General features: G+C 52.5%; 1 protein-coding gene across 2 annotated transcripts in view; it reads left to right on the top strand.

Moving 5' to 3' along the window:
• SHC3 (SHC adaptor protein 3) overlaps positions 1-23,154 on the top strand; it is a 147,380-nt gene that overhangs the window by 78,374 nt on the left and 45,852 nt on the right. For both annotated transcript variants that reach the window (XM_036302406.1, XM_036302405.1), the window contains exons 3-7: positions 1,632-1,695; positions 3,914-4,033; positions 9,147-9,200; positions 17,556-17,607; positions 22,960-23,086. In XM_036302406.1, coding sequence (XP_036158299.1) covers positions 1,632-1,695; positions 3,914-4,033; positions 9,147-9,200; positions 17,556-17,607; positions 22,960-23,086 — 417 coding nt within the window. The remainder of the gene's footprint in view (positions 1-1,631; positions 1,696-3,913; positions 4,034-9,146; positions 9,201-17,555; positions 17,608-22,959; positions 23,087-23,154) is intronic.

Raw genomic sequence — 23,154 nt, 5'->3', positions numbered from 1 at the left:
GAGTCATGGTGATTCATTGTCTACAATTTCATGGTCTCTGACCTTTTAGAATCGCACTTCTTTCTCGACTCTCTACAATAAATTCAATGGCAAATGTGAAGCTTATCTTCGTGGTCTCTTACCTAATTTGACAAGGCTGTATTTCTCTTAAAAGCAATGCATTGTGATGGCAATTCTGTTTCCAGATGAGAGAAAATAGTTCCAAGAAGTGCTCAGCTGAGAAGCTTGTGGATGTTTCTGAGGACCCACTGTCTTCTCCACCATTCAGCGCGTCTCCGATCCCGTCGTGTACCTTGTCCAGGGTTCTCTGACTAATTTGTCCTTCCTCACGTGGGAGCTGGGAGGCTCACCAGCCTCTCTCTGGCTCCTGACGTCAGCAGATCTCCCATCATTATCTCTGAGGCTGAGTCACAACGTTCAGCTTTGTTTGCTCTCAAGTGGCTACGCAGCCACATCCTCCTGGCCTGAGGCCCCACCTCCAGCATGCGGTCTGTAGCTGCCTCCTTCTGGGCTCACTTGTGCACTTTCCCCTCTGCTTCTGCCCCATGCGGCCCTGGGGTCAGACCCCCTGCAGCCTGTCCTCCTGTCAGGCCCCTCCCCCCAGGACCTAGGACACTCACTGACTCCTTCAGGACAGTGCCTGGCACATGGGAGCTGCTCCATAAATGCCTGCTCCATGGCACTGACCTGCACGGAACCTCATTTCTGGCTCATTTGTATACCCCTGGAGTTCCTCTCCTTCAAACCCCTTCAGATTATATGATTTACTAACTACAGAGCTGTTGCTAAATAAAAAACATGGGGGATAAAAGTTTTTCTGAAATAAAGGGTTTGCTGAGCTGTATTCTAGCCAGAAAAAGGACCAGGTCCTGGAGCAAGCAGCCTGAGCCACCAGCGGCGGGTGGCCGGGAAGATGAGCGTGTGTGTCCTGGGATTCGTGGGTCTCATATACAGTGAGTGTGGAGAGGGAGATGCCACTTATTTGGAAAGAACTTACTTTGGCTACAGATAAAGGGGGCGGGAGAAAGGAAGTGGGGCGCAGAGTCCTCTGGATGGGTGTGGGCGGGTGCGGTGGAGTTTGGTCATCGCCGTTCTCGCTAGATAAGAGCCGAATAGTCACCAAGGTTGACCCAAAGTTTCAGCACATTCAGGAATGTGAGCGCTTTTGCTGGTTTGGCCCGAGGCTGTTAACCGATTAGCCTCTTGCCTCTCTCTCCCACCCTACGCTGCTGCTGCTGCTGCGAAGGATTCAGGACATCTGCGGGTCTCTGTCTTGTCACGGGGAGGGGAGGGACACTCCGAGGACCGCGTGTCCTCGAGTCCCTTCTGACTCACTTGGAGGCCCTTGCTTGGTGGCAGCGCTTGGTAGCAGTGGGCCCCGGGCCGTCCCCATGAGCGCAACCCCCGGGAGAGTCCATTGCAGGAACCGCGTCCCTGACACGGAACCTGAACCCAACATAAAAACAAACAGAAACTAAAGCAACGAGCGCATCGACTGTGCATCGCACATTAGGAGGCAAGCCCCGCGACAGCACGGGGGCCCGAGGGGCAGGGCCGTCCTCTGGGGCACCTGCAGGGCTGGGCTGGGCGGGCCTGGCCGCCATGTGAACGCTCTCTCCCTGTCCTCGCAGGGAAGCCATCAGCCGCGTGTGTGAAGCCGTCCCGGGCGCCAAGGGGGCCTTCAGGAAGAGAAAGGTACTGTCCTCAGCGCTGCGTCTGCCCGCCTCTCCCTCCTCTGCCCCTCGCAGCTCCCTCACACACCTGGCCCAGGCCTCTCTTCCCAGGGCCTAGCGCTCCGCACTGTGTTAGTTTGTTTGTGTGTTTGCCCAGGGAGAACCAAAAGGCACCCCTGTTGAAAGGGCTCTTGCCACTTTAAAAACAGAAAGAGCTTAGGTCCCCTCTCTGCCGCGTGGTTGAGGAGATCAGTTAGCTTTGCTGCCAACCCAGACGCCACACCCTGGTTCCTCGCTGTGGCCTCAACGTACAGACAGGGATGGCAACAGCCGCGTAGAACAGCCCGCCTTCTCCCAAGCTTCGGGTCACCCATTCACTCCATGGGCACCGCTCTCATGGCAGACCCCTCAGCGCTGGGCTGGCGCAAGTTCAACAACGTCTCTCAGGCCTGGGGGACCGAGAAGCACCAAGTTGGTGGCGTTGCCAGTTTTTGTGGCCATTTTCAAGCTCTACCATGACACCCTAAAAGGGAGCTGGGAAGAGGGGTGCAGACACCATTATACAGTGTCCACGCAGTTCACACAGGCACAGCGGACGCAGACAACCTGAACTGCAGGGGTAACAGCTGATGCAGCAAAAAGTAGGAAGTGATGAGTTTTGAGTATTTATTGTTTTTTAAATGTAATGTATTTAATTGCAAGTTTACATAATTAATTTTTAATAGCAGCTGTTTTTAATAGCCAGCTCATAATATTCCTAAACATTTGATCATTGTCGCTCATTCGCTAGCATGAGCGGCTCTAGAACGCCGCTGCATGTCCCCATTATACAGAGATAAAAACTGAGGCACCGAGAGGAGAGCCCATGAGGCCAGCAGGTGGTGGAGCCAAGCTCCAGCCCAACTACTTGGCTCTAGGGGCAACAACTGGATTAAGAGAAAGCTCAGAAAAACTCTGAACTTAAGTGCCTAGTAAACACAGAAGTAAATACCCGCCATCAGGACCTGTCTGCACCTGGCCTGAATGTGGGGGCGCCCCTCTGTGTATCTCTGAGTCTGTCCTGATGCGGGCGGGAGGGGGGGTGAAAGCGGGGGGAGGGAGCAGACTGGTGCTTGCCTCTGCTGCTACCTGGGCTGTGAGTTGTTTGTGTCTTTGTAGCTTGGGGACATTGGTGACCAAAAGGGCAACCGAGTGTCAGAGACAGAACTTTGGATGAAGGCTCAGATGTGCTGGCCTGTGTTCTGGTCATCCCACAGGGGACATGGGAAGCAAGATGCCCCCAGAATCTTGAATATGGGAACTAGGAGGGTGTCTGAGAACAGCCAGGTGGCGCCTGAGCGGCAAGTCTTGGGGTCCCTCCTGGTTCTCTGGGTGCAGGTGATGGAAATAAAGCCGACTTCTAGGCTCCGCGCCAGGCACTGAATCAGGGCCCGGCAGCTCTGCCTTTCACTAGTTCAGGCAGGGGATTCACATGTGGGGCCAGCCTGGTTAAGAACTAGGTTGGATGGGATATCGAAGGGGGTGAGCTCTAATCTGAAGAGGAAGGTTGGGGGGTTAGCAATGGACAAGTGTTGGTGGTGCCCACGCAGGGACCCAGGAGGAGGTGCCTGGCTGAAGCATGCAGCCGCGGTCCCTGTGCCAAGAGCAATTATGGTCTGATGGGTACACCTGTTAGAGCCGAAAGGAGTCTGTCACTCCTCCGTGGTGCCCCAGACCCGTGTGTTCTGACTGGACCAGAGGATGTGCCGGCTAGAGCATTCAGGCTCCAGTCCTCCAGCAATGAGCACTCTCACGGCTCAATGGGATTGCTCATGACCCCCAAGTGGACCGACTTAGCCTGGCCTGACTAACATGGCTCCTGGTGGATGAAGCTGGTTTCTGAGTGCAAAGCTGCAGGCCCTGGCCTGTGGCCCTTTCCCCAGGCTTCCAAGTCACTCTCTCAGACGCATCCCAACATGAGCTGCCCAGGACCCTGACCCCACCTTTCCCTCATCTCAGTGTGTGCATAGATGTTCATAATCCCCACACTGCGCATTCTAGAATCTTTGTGTTAGTGTCAGACCCTGCCCCCCCCGCCCCCCCGCCAGCTTATTCGAAGCACAATAGTCTTCACATGCCTAATGAGGGTGGGAGATGGAGGTTTGGGGGTGTGGGGGTGTGGGAAATAGGAACAACAGAGAGGCCCCAGCAGTGAGGCCTCCAGTCACTCAAATCGAAACTAATGCTGCTTGATTTCACAGCCTCCAAGCAAAATGCTGTCCAGCATCTTGGGCAAGAGCAACCTCCAGTTCGCGGGGATGAGCATCTCCCTCACCATATCCACCGCCAGCCTGAACCTGCGGACGTCCGACTCAAAACAGGTCTGTTGGGGGGCTCAGGCCCCTGCCTTGCTCAGGGCCCCCCACACAATGGGTGTTCCACGGGCTCCCCACTTCCAGCTTTACCAGGTCTGTGTGGTGCACATTGTGTAAAACCTTCACACGCTTCAAACTTTGATTGGCCACATGAAGGCTCACCAACAGGGTGACAGATGGCATTGGCTCTTTAATTCTTCCGTAAATCACCTCTGCTTGAGGATAGTGCATGAAGCCATTGATTTACTTACAATGTAGAAAGGAGGTGTGGGTATGTGCAAACGTCTCCTCTTAATGTCCTTGCCCCATTTTGTTTTCTCTTACACCATATTCCACTGGTTCCACAGCCCACATTTTATTATCTATACTAATAAAAAGGTCATATGCTAATTAGACTGGGTCAACTGGACATCTTCTGGTTGTCCGGTCCTCCTTCCAGACAAAGCCCCAGTGGTGGGGGCCGAGGCAGAGGTGGTTAGGGGCGATCAGGCCGGCAGGGGAGCAGTTAGGGGAGATCAGGCCAGAAGGGTAGGGCAGTTAGGGGCGATCAGGCCGGCAGGGTAGGGTGGTTAGGGGCGATCAGGCTGGCAGGCAGAGGCAGTTAGGGGTGATCAGGCAGGCAGGCAGGTGAGCGGTTAGGAGCCAGCAGTCCTGGATTGCAAGAGGGATGTCCCCCGAGGGGTCCCGGATTGGAGAGGGTGCAGGTCAGTCTGAGAGACCTCCCCACCCCATGCACGAACTTTGTGCACCGGGCCTCTAGTCTGAAATGAATGGCATGTTGTGGTTTGCCATTATTTTTTTTTCTTAGCCAGTCATTATTTTGGAGCCTCTCAGATTTGATAGTGTCTAAGGGTTTCACGTGATGTGGTGTATTCATGTCTTCCCAGTGTGCAAGGAGTGTGTTGCTGATGGAGGCAGCACAGCAGGGATGTTTATGGAGGCGAATTCTGTTCAGGATGGTTGCATTTCTCTGCAGAATTTCTTTCAGGTTCCTCGATTCCTTAGCTCCTTCAGCTAGAAAAATGGTTATATGATATCACTACACGACCTGCTTGGTCATTCCCTGAAGATCTTAGTGTCAATGTTGCTGGTGGAAATGAGGTACTTTCGGTGTCTCAAGAAAAACGGTTCAGTGATCAAGCATTGGGAGGATGAGGTATTGGGGGAGGAATAAGACTGCCCCAGGTCCCAGTGCCCCCCTCCACTGGGCCCACCGTGGAAGAAGTCCAGCCTTGTCTGCCTCAAGCCCAGAAGCAAGGCCAGGGCCCAGAAACTGCGGCATTGGTCCCATCCATGCAAAGCTTAGCCCACCTCAGTCTCTGTCCCCATTCAACTGGCCAAGTCTCCTCGCCGGAGTGCACCGCAGCTGGTCGCACTGCAGCAGCACTGTGCTGGCGCCCGCAGGCTTGCTCTGAGGCCGTCCTTGGAGCCCTGATGCTGCCAGGCCCGCATGGCTGCTGCTCGCAAACGGACAGGCGAATGAATGCACGAGGCCTTGGTTAAGCTTGATTAGATCACCTGGGCTTGGGAAGGGGCCAGTCCTCTTCTAAGCTAACCAGTCAATAGCCCAATCCTCCCAGGCTCGCGCTGGGCCCTCTCCACAACCAATCACTTTCCTAGATCTTCTGGGTTCTGTTCCCTTATCCAATCCAATCCTTTTCCCAGGCTTGGTTCCACCCCTCATGGCCACCATCTTAGTTCCTACTGTGCATGCCTCACAGTACACGCTCCTCCTCCTGTGCCCGCTTGGCTTCTGCTGGGTGTGTGCTGAGCAAAGTGCTTTCTCCTTTACTGTTTTCTCTCTTTCATCCTGGATAGCGGCTGTCTGTTGGGGGGTGGGGAAGCCTGCTTCAGGGGGTTAAGTCCCCTGGGGAGCTGGGAATGTTACATTGTCCTAGTAAGTGAGGTTTAATGTCTGACTCAGCTCCCGTTGATGAGGCTTAATACCTTATTTCCTTTGCTCCCTTCCTTTATTAATACTAACTAGTGACCCAGTGCATGATTTTGTGCACATTGTGCACATTGAAAGGAAATTAGAAGGTGGCTGGAGGGGCAAGACTGGGTGAGGCAGGCCAGACATGCCCTGGAGCCAACCTCCTGCAGTCCCTCCCCGGTGTCTGCAGAGTGAGTGGGGTCCCTCTGGCAGGTGGGGTCCCTCGGCCTGGCCTGTGAAGATCGGGACTAAACCAGCTCTCCAACATCCCAGATTGCAAGAAGGTGCAGGCCAGGCCGAGGGACCCCACTGGTGCATGATCAGGGCTGGGGAGGGACTGTGGGAGGGCCCAGGCCAAGTCCCGATCAGCCGGACCCCAGCAGCAAGCTAACCTACTGGTCAGAGCACCTGCCCCCTGGTGGTCAGTGCACATCATAGAGACTGGTTGAATGGTCAAACGGTCAGACATTTAGCATATTAGGCTTTTATTATATAGGACTAGCTACCTATACTAACATCAAGGCTGTCTGTATTTGACCTGATTTAGAGCTTGCCAAGGGAAAATGCCTCTTCCTCAGGGATGTTTGTAGAAAAAAAAATTAGAGGGAACTGTTTAACATCATGGCTCAAATGTGTATACAAGTAGCCGCCCTGGATACCAGCAGGTGGAAATGCTGTGAACCATGAGTCCCCTCACCTGCTGTGCTCAGCCTGGGCCCCATGCTGTCAGTGTGAGCTGGAGACCAATGTCTCCACACTGCAGATGATGGGCCGCCCCAGACTATGGGGACCATGGCAGCGGGGCACCAGGATGCCTAGGGCACCTTTAGGTCGCTAGACATATTCTTATGTATGAATTTTCAAATTCCGAGGTAAGCAAGCAGCATTTCCAGCTCCATATTTTCCTCCACCCTACATACCCCACCCGAGATGTTGAAATAAATTCTAGATCCAGATTAGAAGCAAGAGGCAATGTCTGGGCCTTGTTTTGACACAGTGGGTGCCGCTTCTCACTCTATTCCTGGAGTGCTGGATGAGCCTTTTCTTTTCTCATAGGCACTTCTGAGGGATGGTGAACCTTCATTTAAGTGGATTAAGTAGCTTGAACAGGCTCAGACTCTTTCTGGAGCTGCCTCCAGGCTGAGCACCCACTGTGGCTAATGAGGGTTGGTCCCCTCAGCTCTGCTCTCAGATGCCCACATCCACTCTTATCCTATGTGGCTGTTGCGCCTTTCGTTTCTAGGAACCCTGGGCCTCAGTTCTGCGGGATCTCACCTCCTAATTCTCCTTTTACTAAATTCCCCACCTCACAATACAGAGAAGCAAACTCAGAGCAGAAAGCATGAGGCCGTCATGGTTGGCCCTCTCCATCCTGGTAGTGGGGCTGGTTGGGTGTGCCAGCTCTCATTGGCCTGCCCTTGGTTTAGGTGGGTGGGAGTGAGTCCTGAGAGATGCTGGCACGGACTTCAGGAGCATGAGCTGAGGAAGGTCTGATGGGAGCTGAAGCTTGCATCCCTCTGGCTCTCCCTCCGGCCAAGTTCAGGGCCCAGCTGGAGCAAACTGAGAGCAAGCTGAGAGGACACTCCCTCCCAACGCAGAGAGAGCAGGAGGCAGTGCCCGCTCCCCTCTGCAGAGCTCTCAAGGAGAAGAAAAAGATGAAACAGCCTTAGAGCAAAAATGCATGCTTTCAGTTAGTTAGCTCTCCTCTTCAGTTCTCTTAGCCAACGGGATAGCATGCACTCACACATAATGGCTAGGCACTGTGCTGACCGAATATGATTTCTATTTTCCCCTCAATCTTAGTGTCCACTTTGATTTCCAAACCCCAGTTTTAGCACTGCTTTGTTAAGAAGATTAAGTTAGTAAAAATTAAATAAGCAAAAGTTAAATAAGCAAAATGTAATTTTAGAAGTTGTAGCTTTATCATCATTTGGGGGTTACTGTGTCCTCATTGCTCCCCGGAGCCCTCCACCCCTGGACTTGAGGCAGGATTCCGGAGAGCTGCAAAAGCCAACTAGTAGTTTGATCCCCCTGGGCTTGGGCACAGGCTACAGAGCTGGACTCATGTTTTTATTTGTATACAGTTTACCTTTGAACAATGCCTGGGTTAGGGGAGCCGCCCCTGTGCAGTCAAAAATCCGTGGTTAACTTTTGACTCTCCCTCAAACGTAAGCACTATATGCTCCGATTTTTCTAGATCCTGAGTAGTATTGCATGTCCTGAAAACTGAAGTAGGCACTTAAAAATATTTTATCTTACACTTCATTTATGGTTCTGCTTCGGTTTTATAGGAGCATGGCTGGAAAAATCCCAGGACGGTAGGATTACAGCTCTGTAAGCTCTGACTGCCCGCCCGCCAGGGCCTGAGGGGGCCCAGTAGAAATAAACCTGATTATGATGGGAGGGAGGATTGTTCCCACCCCCAGCAATTTACTTCAATGTCATTACATTGTCTTTAAAAATATAAAAGTAGCGTGGAAGACTTATATTTTAAATTTAGTGCAGCTTCTAATTTACTCAGCGTCTGCTAAATTCCACTGTACCCTGCAGTCTATAATGCTAATGGAAATTTCCCATTTAAAGATGAACTTGGAATGTCTTTGCTGGCTCTTAAATTGATAAATTACGAGAGTGCCTATTAGGGCGCCAATTTTGATCTTGGATGAGGACTTTGCAATATATGCGCACATGATGTAAATGGGCTGAATTGGGGCAGACACATTTCCCTCCACTCCAGCTACGAGTCTACACTGAGGACCCCACGTGTCCTTGGGAACTGACACTGCACAGCTGAATGTTTTGGTGTGTGGGTGAGACATTTTCCTTCTCAAAGACGCATGGTCGCGAAGACCCTCTGTATTGGGCCACGGCCCTGACCATTACTGGCTGTGGTACTTTGAGAAACCACTTGGCCCCTCTGGGCCGCAGGCTCCCCATCTGTGAAATGGGCTTCAATAGCTCCTTCCAGGGCTACCGTGGAGCTTATAGGAGCTCATTTTGGCAAAGCTGCTAGATGAGCAGCGGACGTGCTGCGCTATTGCTTTTCTAGTAGTTATGTTCATTGGGGAACAGCGTTACCGAGTTTTGGGGAGCCTTGCTGATTCGTACTGCCTGTCAACGGTTGGTTTTCCAAGACGTGGGAAGAGCACTGATGGCACGTCTCGTTTCTTGTCTCGGGCCTGACAGATTATAGCGAATCACCACATGCAGTCCATCTCCTTCGCCTCTGGGGGTGACCCGGTAAGTGCCCTTGGCGTTGTTTTCTCTTCATCTTGCTGGGAGTGGCTGGGAAGGGGCCCTGCTTCCGAGGTGCGCTCCTTAGGGTGCTATCAAGAATGCTTAAACTGTCACTTAGTTAGCCAAGCTCCGTTGACAACCCTTGAGGCACTGGTTTTCTTACCAGTAAGAGGTAATGGGAGTCGCCACGTGTCAGCCTCCTGACGGTCTGCCCTGCTTGGTTCCTGTTTCTCCACTGGGCCTCCACCAGGTCCTCTGTTTTTAAATATAAGTCTACTCAAAGGCTATGAATTTACTTAGTCTAGTTCAGGGGTGGGCAACCTTTTTGTGAGTGCGTGCCAAAACCAGCAAAATCTCTGACTCAAAATTCTTCTGTGTGCCAGCCCTAATTTTTTGAGAACATGTTACACCTACTTGATATCTCTTAAGGTGTACGTATGTGAAGAACCTTGAAGAAATTATAAAATCCATTCAAGCGACAAAAACACAGCATATGATGATGAAAAATACATTTATTTTTTAATGTATACATGTACACTGATAGTCCGACAGAAAACTTTATGACTCCACTTGATATTATCAGTGGGACTTTTGCTGCTGCATCACTGATGACAGAGATTTTACATCAGGCTTATATTTTGTGACCTTCAGAGATATGCACGAGCTACTACTTTCATCCGTCAGGCTACTCCTATTACGAGACTTAACAAAATTCATCACTGAGAACAAAGATTCACAAGCGTATGTGGATGAAACCAAAACACTGGTCGGATCTAGGGAGGCAGGGAGAGTTAAGGCAGAGGCATAGAAATTGCTCTTCCCCTCTCTCATTAATCCATGTCTATGGTCTTTAAGATAACTTGTTATGTAAAATTATTTATTTAGCTAAGATGCATCTACACTGAATTTATCTAAAAAATAAAAAAGTCAATATTAAGAAAAAAATTGTAAATGGAAGATTATAAGAGAGGGTTTCGCGTGCCAGCAAAAGTTACTGGCATGCCATGTTTGGCACACGTGCCGGGGGTTGCCCACCCCTGGTCTAGTTTGTTCATAAATATTTGAAATTGGCATTTTTCTCTCCAAATCTAACACTGTATCCCAGCTGTGGGCAAACTATGGCCCATGGGCCGGATCCGGCCTGTTTGAAATAAATAAAACTAAAAAAAAAAAAGACCGTACCCTTTTATGTAATGATGTTTACTTTGAATTCATATTAGTTCACACAAACACTCCATCCATGCTTTTGTTCCGGCCCTCCGGTCCAGTTTAAGAACCCATTGTGGCCCTCGAGTCAAAAAGTTTGCCCACCCCTGCTGTAGCCTCTTAATGGTTTGTTTAGCCAACAGGGAAGGAGTTGCAGAGACCAAGAGGGAGACAGGATAAAATGGGAATGTTCTGTTTTTGCATCATTTATTTCATGAAGAAGGTGCAATAACAAGGGGTTTGCTCCCCACGTGTGGTCAGGAACGTGACGCTCCAGTGTTAGCGGTCACTCTCAGTGTCAGGGAGGCAGGACGCAGGGCCATGCCGGCACACTCACTGCCGTCACCGTTCACCGCGGACCGTCCAGCCCTTTGAAGAAGCCCGGGCAGGGATGGGCCACGAGGAGGGAGGTGCAGAGGGAGCCGGTAGAAAACACACACAGCCCCGCCAGCAGCGAGCGGAGAAAGGCTCCCCAAATGTTCTCACTTACTTTTCATTGGTCTGCTTAAAGTTATCACCCCAGGGAAACATCTAAAAATTAGGACAAAAGAGTGAGCTTTTCTTGGAGCTAAGTTTAATCAATTAAATTGTTCAATATCCTGGGAAGATGTCCTTTTGCTGTTAAAATTTTTTTATAATAAAAGAATGGTGGCTTATAGCGGTATAAGTGCTATAATTGTTGTTTTGTATTATTTTGTCCAATTATCAGTAAGCAATGCTCAGATTTTAAATAAAATTTACTGGCCCAAGGTCGCCTGAGTGATTGGTGGATATATTACTCCTGTCCCAAGGCAGGGAATTCTTCCCAAGCCCACGTTTACCGGACAGCCCTGTCCTCCCAGCCCCTTCCCCCTGGGCAGCCTGACTGCTGAACTGCTGTTGGCACATGGACAGCTGAAGCAAGGGAGTGCTTTCCACTGCTGGCTCCAGTCTCTGCGTCTCCAAAGGGCGTGTGATCACGGCGGAGTGTCTTCCTACAGGGGAACCAGCACCCTGCCCCCCCCCCCCCCCAGCTCCTGCAGCACCTGAGGGCATCACACATGCATCAGCATTGCTTTATGTTTTACTATAAAGTATGTTTAGAAGGTGACGTCTTCCATAGTCGAACCCACCATTGGTGCACTCTTGAGGGTTATGCCCCAAGGTGCATGCGCACCTCCTCTCTGCCTGCACGGCCGGCCCGCATCCGCACTGATGCCTGCACCTGTGCTGTGTCTGGCTCTACTGAACTGCCAGTGGCCTTCTACTGGGTTGCCGCATGTGACGCTTGGAACCACAGCTTCTTAAATTTGGCAGTTGGCCCAGTTTGAAACATAAAAGGCAGAAACGCTGCCGCCTGCGCTGACAGTCCTCTCCGGAGCCTGTCTCAGTCCTCATCCCGCGATGATGGAGCAACCGGGAAGCCAAACGCATTGTCCTGTGTGGGAACCAGTGTATCCCTAGGGTGCACACAGGCCTGTGAGCTTTCCTCAGCTTCCCCATCACTTCTTCCTCGGAAAGGGAAGCCTTCAGAGACCCTTAAAGTAATTCATATGCTTTTATGTTCTTGCTGATTTTTTCTGTCAGACAGACAGAGAGAGAAACATCTATCAGAAAAAATCGGCAAGAACATAAAAGCGTATGAATTACTTTCCGCTGCCCCTGTAACCAGTCCAAGTATACATCACATTGTCTATGAATTCCATACCAACTTGGTTGATAGTTATTACAGTTGGTGGGTGTTTTAAACAAACCCAAAAGTTCTAGGTTCTAGTCATTGTTCTGTTGCCACGTGTATATCTACTAATTGCTCGGTGCCTCAGTTTACCAGGTTAGAAAATAATATTTTGAAATGTCAAATAAGACAAGTTGGAAAACACTGTTAATCCCTCCAAGAAAAAAAGGCACACATGCATTATAATCTACATGATTAGCAGTGTTAAAAGACCACGAAAGAATGAATGCCGGCCAGGCTCAGAGACTCTCGGCGAGTGAGAGCAGAGATGGTAAACACTGAACACGTGCTGGGCCCACCTCTGGGACTCCATGTGCTCACGGTGTGATGTCAGGAACATTGTTTTGAATAGTCATACACCCCCCACTGTGCTACAGAAATAGTATTGGATCAGGAAAGCTATGTCCTGGCTTGATCACTGGCCATCGGAGTGACAGGGACACCTCACATCTGAGCAGACTTTCTCAGGTTGGAATAAGAATTTCAAAAGAAGAATTTTCTTGTGTATTCCACTAGTGTTGACTCAAATTAAGTTTGTTACCCAAATATGTACAAAAATAAAATATAGACTCCCATGCTATACATTTTATTTCTTGTTAATCCTCACTTGAGCGTATTTTTCCATTGATTTTTAGTGAGAGAGAGTGCAAGGGAGGGGGACAGACAGAGAGAGAAACATTGATGTGAGAGAGACATATCGATTGGTTGCCTCCTGCACACGACCAACCAGGGCTGGGATCTAGCCTGCAACTGAGGTACATGCTTTTGACAGGGATTCACAGGCTGATGCTCTATCCATTGAGCCAAACTGGCGAGTGCAATGTTATACTTTTTATTGAACTGCAAACCCCAATCAAACTGGGGAGATTACTAACAAACACAGGAAAAGCCGATAGCGTTAATTTACTGTGATGGATAACGTTTTGCTGACACGAAGTCTCTGCTCTCAGCGTGAAGCCAGACTGGCCACCGTGGTCCCTCAGAATCTTGAGGTCGGCATCTCTCCTCAGTGCCAGAGACTCAGTTCCCCCACTAATTTCTTCTACTCCAGCAAACCCTTACTGGTACATCCTTGTGTGTAAATGTGACAGTAATTTGCTTCAGGTGGGGCAAAGGCATCTAGTCTTTATGATTAGATGATGTCCTTTTCTACCTAATTTTTTAAGAATGTGGTACCATGATGTTGGAAACCCAACTAAAAATCTTGGCACTAGAACTGCATGCCGCACACGATGCCCTGGTGGTCATCCAGATGACCCCGAATATTCTTATATTAACTTGACGATTATCATGGGAATGAAAATACAGAATTAAAAGGAAATTTTGGTGACGTCTCAAATGCAGGGGGAGATACCTGCCCAGCCCTAGGTTTCATGGATCTCAGTTTGAGAAACATGAGTGCTCCCTGAGGAACCTCCTGACAGTGACTCTCCTGGATCCAGGAACAGGGTCTCTGATTGCAAGCGACAAGCCTTATTTTTGCCAATGGCTTCAGAGTCTTACCAGGTCTTCCTCATGGAAATGACTGGAAGCAGGTGGACTGGTTTGACTGTCTCTTACTCCCTTCCCCACGTCAGTCTGTGAATATACCGATGGCCAGTACTCTGAGTGGGAAGAGCACATGGCTGAGCTGGGCTGCACACTGGAGAAGGGCCCTGGTGTCACAGCCCATTGCTGGGGGAGCTCTTCTCCCCTGCTTGGTTGTACTGTGTCATTGTGAGCTCTGGGACAAGGGTATGAGTCAACATCTTCACCACCCACCACCCTGCAGGGAGTGCTCCATAGCCTTGTACGCCCACCCGCAGGCATGCTCCCTCTGCCACCCCCTCACTGAGGGTTTCCGTTAGCCCCATGGAAAGAGAAGGACCTAACAGTGAAGGCGCTCACCACAGACTCTCCCAGCTGCTAACACCAGGGCCCTGAGCCATGCCATGCAGCTCTGCGGAGCAGGGGCCCTGGGGAGCTGTCTGCACCAATGGTGGGAGCTGTCTTCACCGATGGTGGGAGCTGTCTGTACTAATGGGACAGACCTTTCCAGGCCCCCAACCCCTGCAGAGAAGTCTCCTCTGCTTGCATGAAATGAGAGGATTATTGGTCCCTGTGACTGTTTAGAAACTGAAATCCACGTGGCCACCAGGGCCCACTGCTGAGGCTGTAGAGTCTGTGCCCTGCTTAAATGGGAGGTAGGCAAGGAGACACAGGTTTCATGCGTAGGGATCCAGCTCATATATTCGAAACAATTAAAATGACTACTTATAGAGAGAACCAAGATGGTGGCATAGGTAAGCACCTATACTTGCTGCCTCTCACAACCACATCAAAATAACAACTAAAAGGCAGAACAACTACCACCCAGAACCACAGGAAGGCTGGCTGAGTGGAAGTTCCACAACTAGAGAGGTGAAGAAAGCGCATTGAGACCGGTAAGAGGTGTGGAGGCGCAGAAAGTGCTGGCACCTGGATGTGCTGCTTTTTTAATAGGGAGGGAGATACAAGCTCCCAGTTGCTCTGAACTCCAGTTCTGGGTGAGACTCTGGGGGACTCAGACAGGGAGAAACTGGACTGTCTGGCATTGGGACAGGAACGCGAGCGCGGCTTTCTCTCAGAGGTGCTCAAAGCGATCATTGTTCCTGCATAGAAGTGCAGGACGCAGAGACCTGGGGACCTCTCCAGTGCAGGGCTGACTGTCTGCCATTGCTGTTTGCTTTGCCCTGGTGATTCCCAGAGACCCTGCCCCACCCAATTTACAACCCCACCCAAGCTGTGTGCATCGGCTTTTGCATATGAATGGCCTGTCTTTACTCTGCCTAAAACCTGTCAAACTCCAGCTGGGTCAGAGAGCCCCAGAGCTTCCAAAAGGAGGCCCAAGGCCTGGCAGCAACAGCCTGCCTTGCTTCCCAGCTGGGCACTTCCAAACCCCATTCAAAGAGGAGGAATCTGCAGATGTCTCTGTAGCTCCTGCTGGGTGGCCCCAGAAGTGGCTGACCTTGTACCTCCTTAGAGATCCAAGGGCCAGTGTACCCAGTGGTCAGAGTGAGACCATACTGGATTACAACTCTTCACATCCATAAGAGACATACTCAAGGGGCAGACTCAGTGAGCACCAAAGCCCCACTAAGCAAGTCCTGCTCTATAAGGGTGTCTCCTGTGCAACTGATCTTCTAGTATAGACACAGCTGGTCATCATAGCCAATTGATCTGGAGGTCATTTCCTCCTAGTGATACCAACAGCAATCAAGGGTTAACTACAACAAGACTGTGCAAACAGCCCACAAAGGGGTGCACCAAGAGCATCCATGTCAGGTGACTGAAGAGGCTGAGCCACTGGTCCCTATAGGACACCTACCACACAAAGCCACTCTATCAACTCAAGGAGACTCAGCAGCTACCCAGTACATAGAAACAAACACAGGGAAGCAGCCAAAATGTGGAGACAAAGAAACAAGTCACAAATGAAAGAAATGGATGGAAGCAAAATACTGGATATAGAGTTAAAAAACCATGGTTATAAGATTACTCAAGAATCTTCTAGAAACATCCAAGAAATTTAGTGAGACCCTCAAGGATATGAAAAAGGACCAATCAGAAATTAAGTATACACTGACTGAAATAAAAAATAATATACAGAGATTCAACAGCAGACTAGAGGATCCCAGAATCAAGTAAAAGATTTGAAATATGAAGGAGCAAAAAACACCCAACCGGAAAAGCAAAAAGAAAAAAGAATCCAAAAATACAAAGATAGTGTAAGGAGCCTCTGGGACAACTTCAAGTGTATCAACATCCGAATTATGGGGATGCCAAAAGAAGAGAGAGAGCAAGATATTGAAAACCTATTAAAAGAAATAATGACAGAAAACTTCCCCTACCTGGTGAAAGAAATAGACTTACAAGTCCAGGAAGCACAGAGAACCCCAAACAAGAGGAATCCAAAGAGGACCACACCAAGACACATCATAATTAAAATGCCAAGGGCAAAAGACAAAGAGAGACTCTTAAAAGCAGCAAGAGCAGAACAGTTAGTTACCTACAAGGGAACACCCATACAACTATCACCTGATTTCTCAACAGAAACTATGCAGGCCAGAAGGGAGTGGCAAGAAAAATACAAAGTGATGAATAGCAAGAACTTACAACCAAGATTACTCTACCCAGCAAAGCTATCATTTAGAATTGAAGGTCAGATAAAGAGCTTCACAGACAAGAAAAAGCTAAAGGAGTTCATCACCACCAAACCAGCATTATATGAAATGCTGAAAGGTAGTCTCAAAGAAGAAAAAGGTAAAGAGAAAAAATTATGAACAACAAAGTGACAACAAATACATATCTATCAACAAGTGAACCTAAAAATCAAATGAATAAAAAACCTGATGAACAGAACAGACTGGTGAAGGTAATAGAATCAGGGGCATGGAAAGGGAGCAGACTGACAATTCTCAGGGGGAAGGGGAAGTGGGGGGTGCAGGAAGAGACTGGACAAAGAGCTTACCTATGAACGAGGTCAGTGGGGGGTGGGGGAGGCCTGGAGTAGGGTGGGAACCGGGTGGAGGGGAGCTAGGGGGGATAAAAGAGGAACATCTGTAATAATCTGAACAATAAAGATTAAAAAAATAAATAAATAAAATGACTACTTATGTTCAAAAAAAAAAAAAAAGAACCATGGAGCACCCCCTGCTGGGTGTCCCCTACCAGCAGCTCTCAGGGAGGCCCAGGCCAGCGGCAGCAGCAGCACCTGCGGCCTTGCCTAAAGCACCCCTTTGTGGCCTCCCCTCGGGCCCAGCGCACCGAAGCCCTGGGCGGGACTGTGCAGTCTGTGTTCGAGCCCTGCAAGGGGTCTGACACCAGCTCCAGTGACAGGGGGAAAATAAACATTTGCTGGGTACCCACGAGTATGTAAGGTTTGCATAAGGCCCTTGATCATAAAATCAGTAAGTGGCCTATCTGAACCTTAAACTGTCAGATGCTGATGCCATTGAGAAATAGGACAGTTTTGGAGTTGAACAACACTGTCACCAGGAGGTGTCATATCCCACAGTGGAGAGCAGGTAGGAGAGTGCAGGGCCCCGAGCCACTCAGCTTCCTGTTGGGGAGGAGTTCGGGGACAGCTGGTGCTTACACAGGCGAAGGGGCACTTGGCACGGGGTGGTCATGGTAACAGAGCTGTGGGCGCTGTCGGACTGGGCAGCTTTCAAACATCCCCATCCCCAGGCCTCACGCCCAATTCATAAATCAGGTTTCCTGGGAGCTGAGACTGTTCTTAAAGCTCCTCAGTGATCCGCGCCCTCCCCCACCCGAATCTGCAATTCACAAGGTGCCCGCGATCCCCGCCGTGCCATGGTGCGGTGTGAGAAAGGCCGCCCCAGGGGCTGTTTGGCCGGCATGTCGCCCTGAGCTGCTCTGTGCACTGTAGTGACGTGGATGTCTGACTTTTTTGACAGGACACAACGGACTACGTTGCGTACGTAGCGAAGGACCCTGTTAACCGCAGAGGTAAGCAATGCCTGACCCTTGGCATCTCCTCAAACACACAGGCTCGACCCTGGAGGTTCACACAGACGTGCCCCTCAGCTCAGCCCTTTCGCCGTGAGCCAGTGCACCTCGCACCACTCATGGTCATTGAGGGTCGCAGGCGGTGATGCGCGCGGCACACCTGGCTGGGCCTGTGAGCTCCAAACGCACACCTGTACCGGCCAGTGTGCTCGCAGCACCTGCCCCCCAGGCCGCAGCCCTCAGACCTTGAAAGTGGCCCCGTTGCGCACAGAGGACTACAGATCAGCCGCCTGGACGGGCTGAGCTCCGGTGTCCTCTGCCGAGTCTCCCAGGAGCCGGGTGCTGCCCCGCACAGGGCCGGTGTCCAGGCTTAGGTGCTGTCACCCCCTGCCCCTCGGAGCTGCCCCGGTGGGGTCTGGGGCCCGAGGCATTCCAGTGCTTTCTCTCCTCACGGGCCCATACTCCTAGACTCTCCTTGCACACCACCACCCCGATTTACCACTTAAAACCAAGCCCCACTCACCGAGGCTCATAAGCCTGGGGGTGGGCCGACGAAGGGTGCCTCCCTGAAATACCAGGTGGCCACTGGTTCGCCAGCAACTCCAATTCCGACCTCCCCCCACCATCACCAGAGGCGTCGACACAGCACAAAGCGATGCTTCCCTCGCCCACCCACTGGCTGCCTCTCTTCCCACCCAGCACCCGGTACCGACGTTTTTCTAGTGGGCAGCAGTTTATTCAGGTACTTACACACATACTTTCTTCTTTTTACATTTCAATACAAATGAGATCTTAGCATTCCATTTCCAAGCCAGCCTAGAGAGACCAGGACGCGGCTTCACCGCCATCTGCCCTCAGTTCTATGGAGCCCTGGGGCTGCGTTTCCTTCCCGCATGTTCTGTGGCCCCTAATGAGGCGTGTGTAGGGGAAAGGCTGGGTGATTGACGCATCACTACACCTTGCAAATGACCATGCAGACTGGTGGGACGTTTGCGGTGCCTTGTAAGTGAGTGAGGGCGCTTTCCATTGGAGACTTTCCCAGCCCTGGGCTGGAAAGCAGTGGTTGGTGGAGCGGCCTTTTCTGTCTTGGGAATGAAGGTGCGATCTTACAGAGTGTTGGCTGTCATTCTTCTCCAGGTATGTTGGGGCTCCCCTAGAAGCTGACATTGGGGTGTCTGGGGGTTCATAGATGAGGTATTTTAATGCAGATAACGTCCTCTAATCGCCACATTGTCACTCCTAACCCAGAGCCAGGATAAGGACAAAGATTTCAGGGTGGATGGAACAGGGACAAGAGGATCTGGGTGAGTTGAGGACTGTCCCCAGCCCCCCTTGCTAACAAGCTCTGGCTGACCACGTCTGAACTGAAGCAGCCCTTACGTAACGGGTCTGAGGAGCGATGCCAAGGGCCTTACATAACATGCACGTGACTGTCTGAGAGGGCAGGCTAGGGCAGCTCAGCGCCAGCTCCTCCGCCCAGGTGGAGGCTGTGTTCTCCGTTTGCTGGGGCTGCTGTACAAACGCCACAAGCCAGGAGCCTCACAGCAACAGGGCCCCTGTCTCCCAGCTCCGGAGGCGGAACTCAGGTCAGCTGCCAACCTGGAGGCTGCAGGGCAGAGTCCTTCCTGCCTCTTCCAGCTTCCAGGCGGGTGCCTGCCCCCTGGGCATGCGGGTGCCTTCCCACGCCCTCAGCCCTCTCATGGCCGGAGCCTGAATGTGCCTCTGGCTTCCCGGGGCCACCTCACAGGGACCAGATGTGCTGGGTCAGTCCCACCCGTCCAGCTGACCTCGTCCTAGCTAGTCAGTCTGCAGCAGCCCTGTTTCCGACGAAGGCCACATCTCTCACTGAGGACACTAACCCATGACAGAGGCCAACCCTTCAACCACCCCGAAGTCCCACGAGGTTGGGAGGGGGAGGGGCAGACTGCACCTCCCCAGCACAGAATTCAGTTTCCGCCTGGGGTTAACGGTTGTTGAAGTCAACTTCGATCAGTCCTATACGTTTCTGACGTCCTCAGGGACCCCTTGGTCAGTGGCTCTCAGTGAGCTACACTTTAGAGTCACCTAGGGGAGCTTTGGCAACTCAGGGCTCAGGCCTCCGAGAGCCAGCCCTCCAGGGAGCCTTTTCACAGCCCTCCAGGTGGCCCCACGCAGCGTGGCAGGAACCAGGCTCCGGAGGGAGGGGCTGGACCCAGTGCAGTCGGACTTGGGGTCATGGAAGTGTGCAGGCTGCTGTCTCATTTCAGAGCCACGCCCAGGAGTGCCTTTGTCCACAGGGCCTTTTCACAGCCATGGAAATCAGATTCTATTCCACATCCCATGGACGCTGTGCCTGGCTCCCCTAGGGGCAGCGTGCGGTGCCAGTGAGGCGAATACTGGCCCTGCACACGGCAGTGCTGGGGCACCCTGTCACGGGGCCCTTTGAGATACTTGGTGGGGGATGCACACTCCTTCCTGCCAATTACCTATCACCTGTCACTTCAGATTAAGTGCCAGGATCCCACAGGGCTCAGCCGGCCGACTCTCCTGCTCTGTGTGGCACCAGTGGGGGCACGGGGTGGACTTGGGCTGGTGGCTGGCCTGGTCCAGAGGGTCCAAGTTTACTTCGCTTCCATGCCTGATACCTTGTAGGGATGACCAGATGGCCAAGGTGTCTGAGCCTTTCCTTCCCCAGGGAGCCCGAGGGGCTATCAGGGCGCAGGACTTCTCACCTGGCAGCTTTTGGCTCTGAGACACCAAAGGGGAAGCTTCCAGGCCTCCGAAAGGCCAGGCACAGCCCCAGTCCGGCCACGTGTACTGTCAGCAGCCACAGCTCCGGTCCAGGGAGGGCCCAGACCCACCCTCTGCGGGAGTTTGCAGCCTTCCCTGCACCAGGGCTCTGTCCCCACAGCAGGCCCAGCCTCGGTGCAGGGAAGGGCTCACGGTTTCGCCATGAACAAGATCTCGGAGCATGCTTTGCCTCAGCTCATGTGTCCATCCCAGTTACCCCCTTCTAGTGAGGAGCTGCTGTTCTCCGCAACCCCCAACCCCCCACCCCCCGACCAGGCAGCGAGGTTAATGCAGCAAGAATGGCCTCTGCCATTCAGAGTCAGATTAGCAAGACATTCTGGGAGTAAATAGTAAATGTCTTGTCTGGGCTCTTAGATAGCTCACTCCCCAGCAGAGCCCCAGTGGATGTGCCGGCATGGTCCCGTGACAGCAGGCACAGCTCCTCAAGGCGGGCAGGTGTCAAGATACACCTGGGTCCCAGAAAGCCTTCTGTCAAAATCCTTCAGATTTGGGTCAGAGTTTCCATGATGATTCCTGCCTATGCATTTTTGCATGTCTTTGGGTTTAGCTAGAAGTTATTTACAGTGAGAACCCGGTGTTAAGAATCCATGCTTCTGTAGTTACTCTGGTGGAAGGCGAAAGGCCTCTGACCCACGCCATCGAGTTGTATGGGAACCTTGGTGAACGGCCTGGGCAGGAAACCCGCATGGGGATGCTGCCTCCAGTGGCCACGCCTGCCCACTCCCTGCTTCTCTAACAGCAGGGGATTGTTTCAACAGAGTTTGGGCTGCTCTAGCCTTGGGCAGTGGTAGGGCCCAGGAGGTGACTTCCCGGGAAACGCCTACACGCTCTGATGTCACCGGGGGCAAACAGCACAGCACCTGCTCTAACTCCCACTCCTGCTTAGACAAAACCTCACCTGCACGGGGTGGCGGGGTGGGAGAGGGGGAGCGATGGTGTGTTTGTTGTTTTTTAAGCTGGGGGTGGGTTTCCTGTGAGTGCACATTTAGGCTGCTCCACACTTAGCTGTTGTCAACAGTGACTGTACAAACAAGCCAGGCCCTGGGCTTTCGACATCCTGTGCCAGACACTCTGAATGCCCGTCCCGCTGGGCTCTGGCTGAGAGCCGGCGCCTGCGCACTCTGCACGCAGAAGTCTCACAGCCCCACACACCGACAAGCCACAGGTCTGCCTTTCCTCCCTCCACGTGGTGCTAGTCTCATCACCGTGCACAGGGCCCTAGCGAGCTCAGTCCTGCTCTCACCTGCCTCATTCCCCACCATTCCCGCCTGCCTCCAGCTCCTCAGACTGCTGGCTCTTCCTTGAACAGCAAGGCAGCACCTGTCTCAGGGCCTTGGCACCTGCTGGGCCCTTGACTTTGACCTTCTTACCCCAGAGGGTCACATGGTCCCCTTCCGGTCTGTATTCTGGTTTTCCAAAGGACGGCCAGCCACTCCGGTGGCTGCTGCCAATGCTGGGGCTGGGTTGTGGGGCTGGAAATTGGGGTGTGGGGGGACCAGCTGTCTTTCCCTCACCAGCCTTGGCTCCTCCTTCCCTTCAGCTGGAAAGAAATGGACGTTCCTGTCAGCCGGCCGGTAACTGGCACCCTAACAGCTGTGTCACAGGCGCTGCTTGTGCCCATGTGGGCTGATACTTAACAGCTAATCTCAGTGGTCAATAACGAAAATACAGCTGGGACGTAGTCTCCTGGGACCATCCCTTGTCAGGCCTAGTTGTCCGAGGACTGCATGGCGGCCACAGTGCAGGGCAGGCCCTTTCCTCCTAGCAGTGCTCCCTGAGTCCTCAGGGCTGAGCCCCTCCAGCTGGGGGTGGCCTGGCAGCTGCCACCCAGGGGAGCGCCACTGGCTCTGTGCAGAGAAGGCAGCATCGCGCTGCAGGTCACCCAACTTCCAGGCAGTGCGGTCTCTGCCCCTCCTGCCCGTTTCCCACTCCTCCTGGCCGGAGCATGTTCGGGGGGGGGGGGGGGGGGGGGGCCCTCTGTCGTGGAGAGCACCCTGCGGGAATGCCTCCTCCCCGCTGGGCACCTGCCGTGCTCCAGGACGAGCCTCCCTAAATGCACTTACATGCGAGCTGCAGCCCAGAGAAAGGTGAAGTGGGACACGCCTGTCTCCTCCAGGGAGAGCCCTGTCCCATCAGCCTGGACCGCATCGTGTGCCTGGGGACGGGAGAGGCTGGCGCTCGGTGGGATGCCACGGGCAGTCACTACCTCGAGAGCAGAGGCGGGGCCTTCTCTTGCCTTTCCCCACGCGACCCTCCTTTCTCTGAAGGTTCCATGTGGATGTGCCGCAGCCGGGTCACAGGACAGTGTGACCTGGAGGGATGGCGGGCTCCTGTCACAAGGGATTGATTTTTAATTTTAGCGAGAACAGGCTGTTGGGGAATGCATCCGATGGTGGCCCTGGGGTTCAGCTGCAGGTGGAGCCCCGGGACACATTAAGAAGGACACACGCACCCCCTGACCCCCTTTCCTCACTGGGGTTGACGGTTCCTCCCTCAGGAGGGCTGCTGGGCAGGGGCTGGCGCTCCGGGTGCCTCTAACGGGCCTGCGCACTGCTCCCACAGCTTGCCACATCCTGGAGTGCTGCGACGGGCTGGCCCAGGACGTCATCGGCGCCATCGGACAAGCCTTTGAGCTCCGGTTCAAGCAGTATTTGCGCTGTCCTTCCAAGGTCCCTGCCCTCCACGACCGGTGAGTACTGCTGCTCTTTGCAGTGGCCTTGCTGCAATGTAGCACCTTTCCTCCCTAAAAACAAAGCT

Source organism: Myotis myotis, unplaced genomic scaffold (assembly GCF_014108235.1).
Source record: "Myotis myotis isolate mMyoMyo1 unplaced genomic scaffold, mMyoMyo1.p scaffold_m19_p_31, whole genome shotgun sequence".
NCBI lineage: Eukaryota > Metazoa > Chordata > Mammalia > Chiroptera > Vespertilionidae > Myotis > Myotis myotis.
Note: the sequence above shows the minus strand (reverse complement) of the source record. Positions and strands in the feature narration are given on the sequence as shown.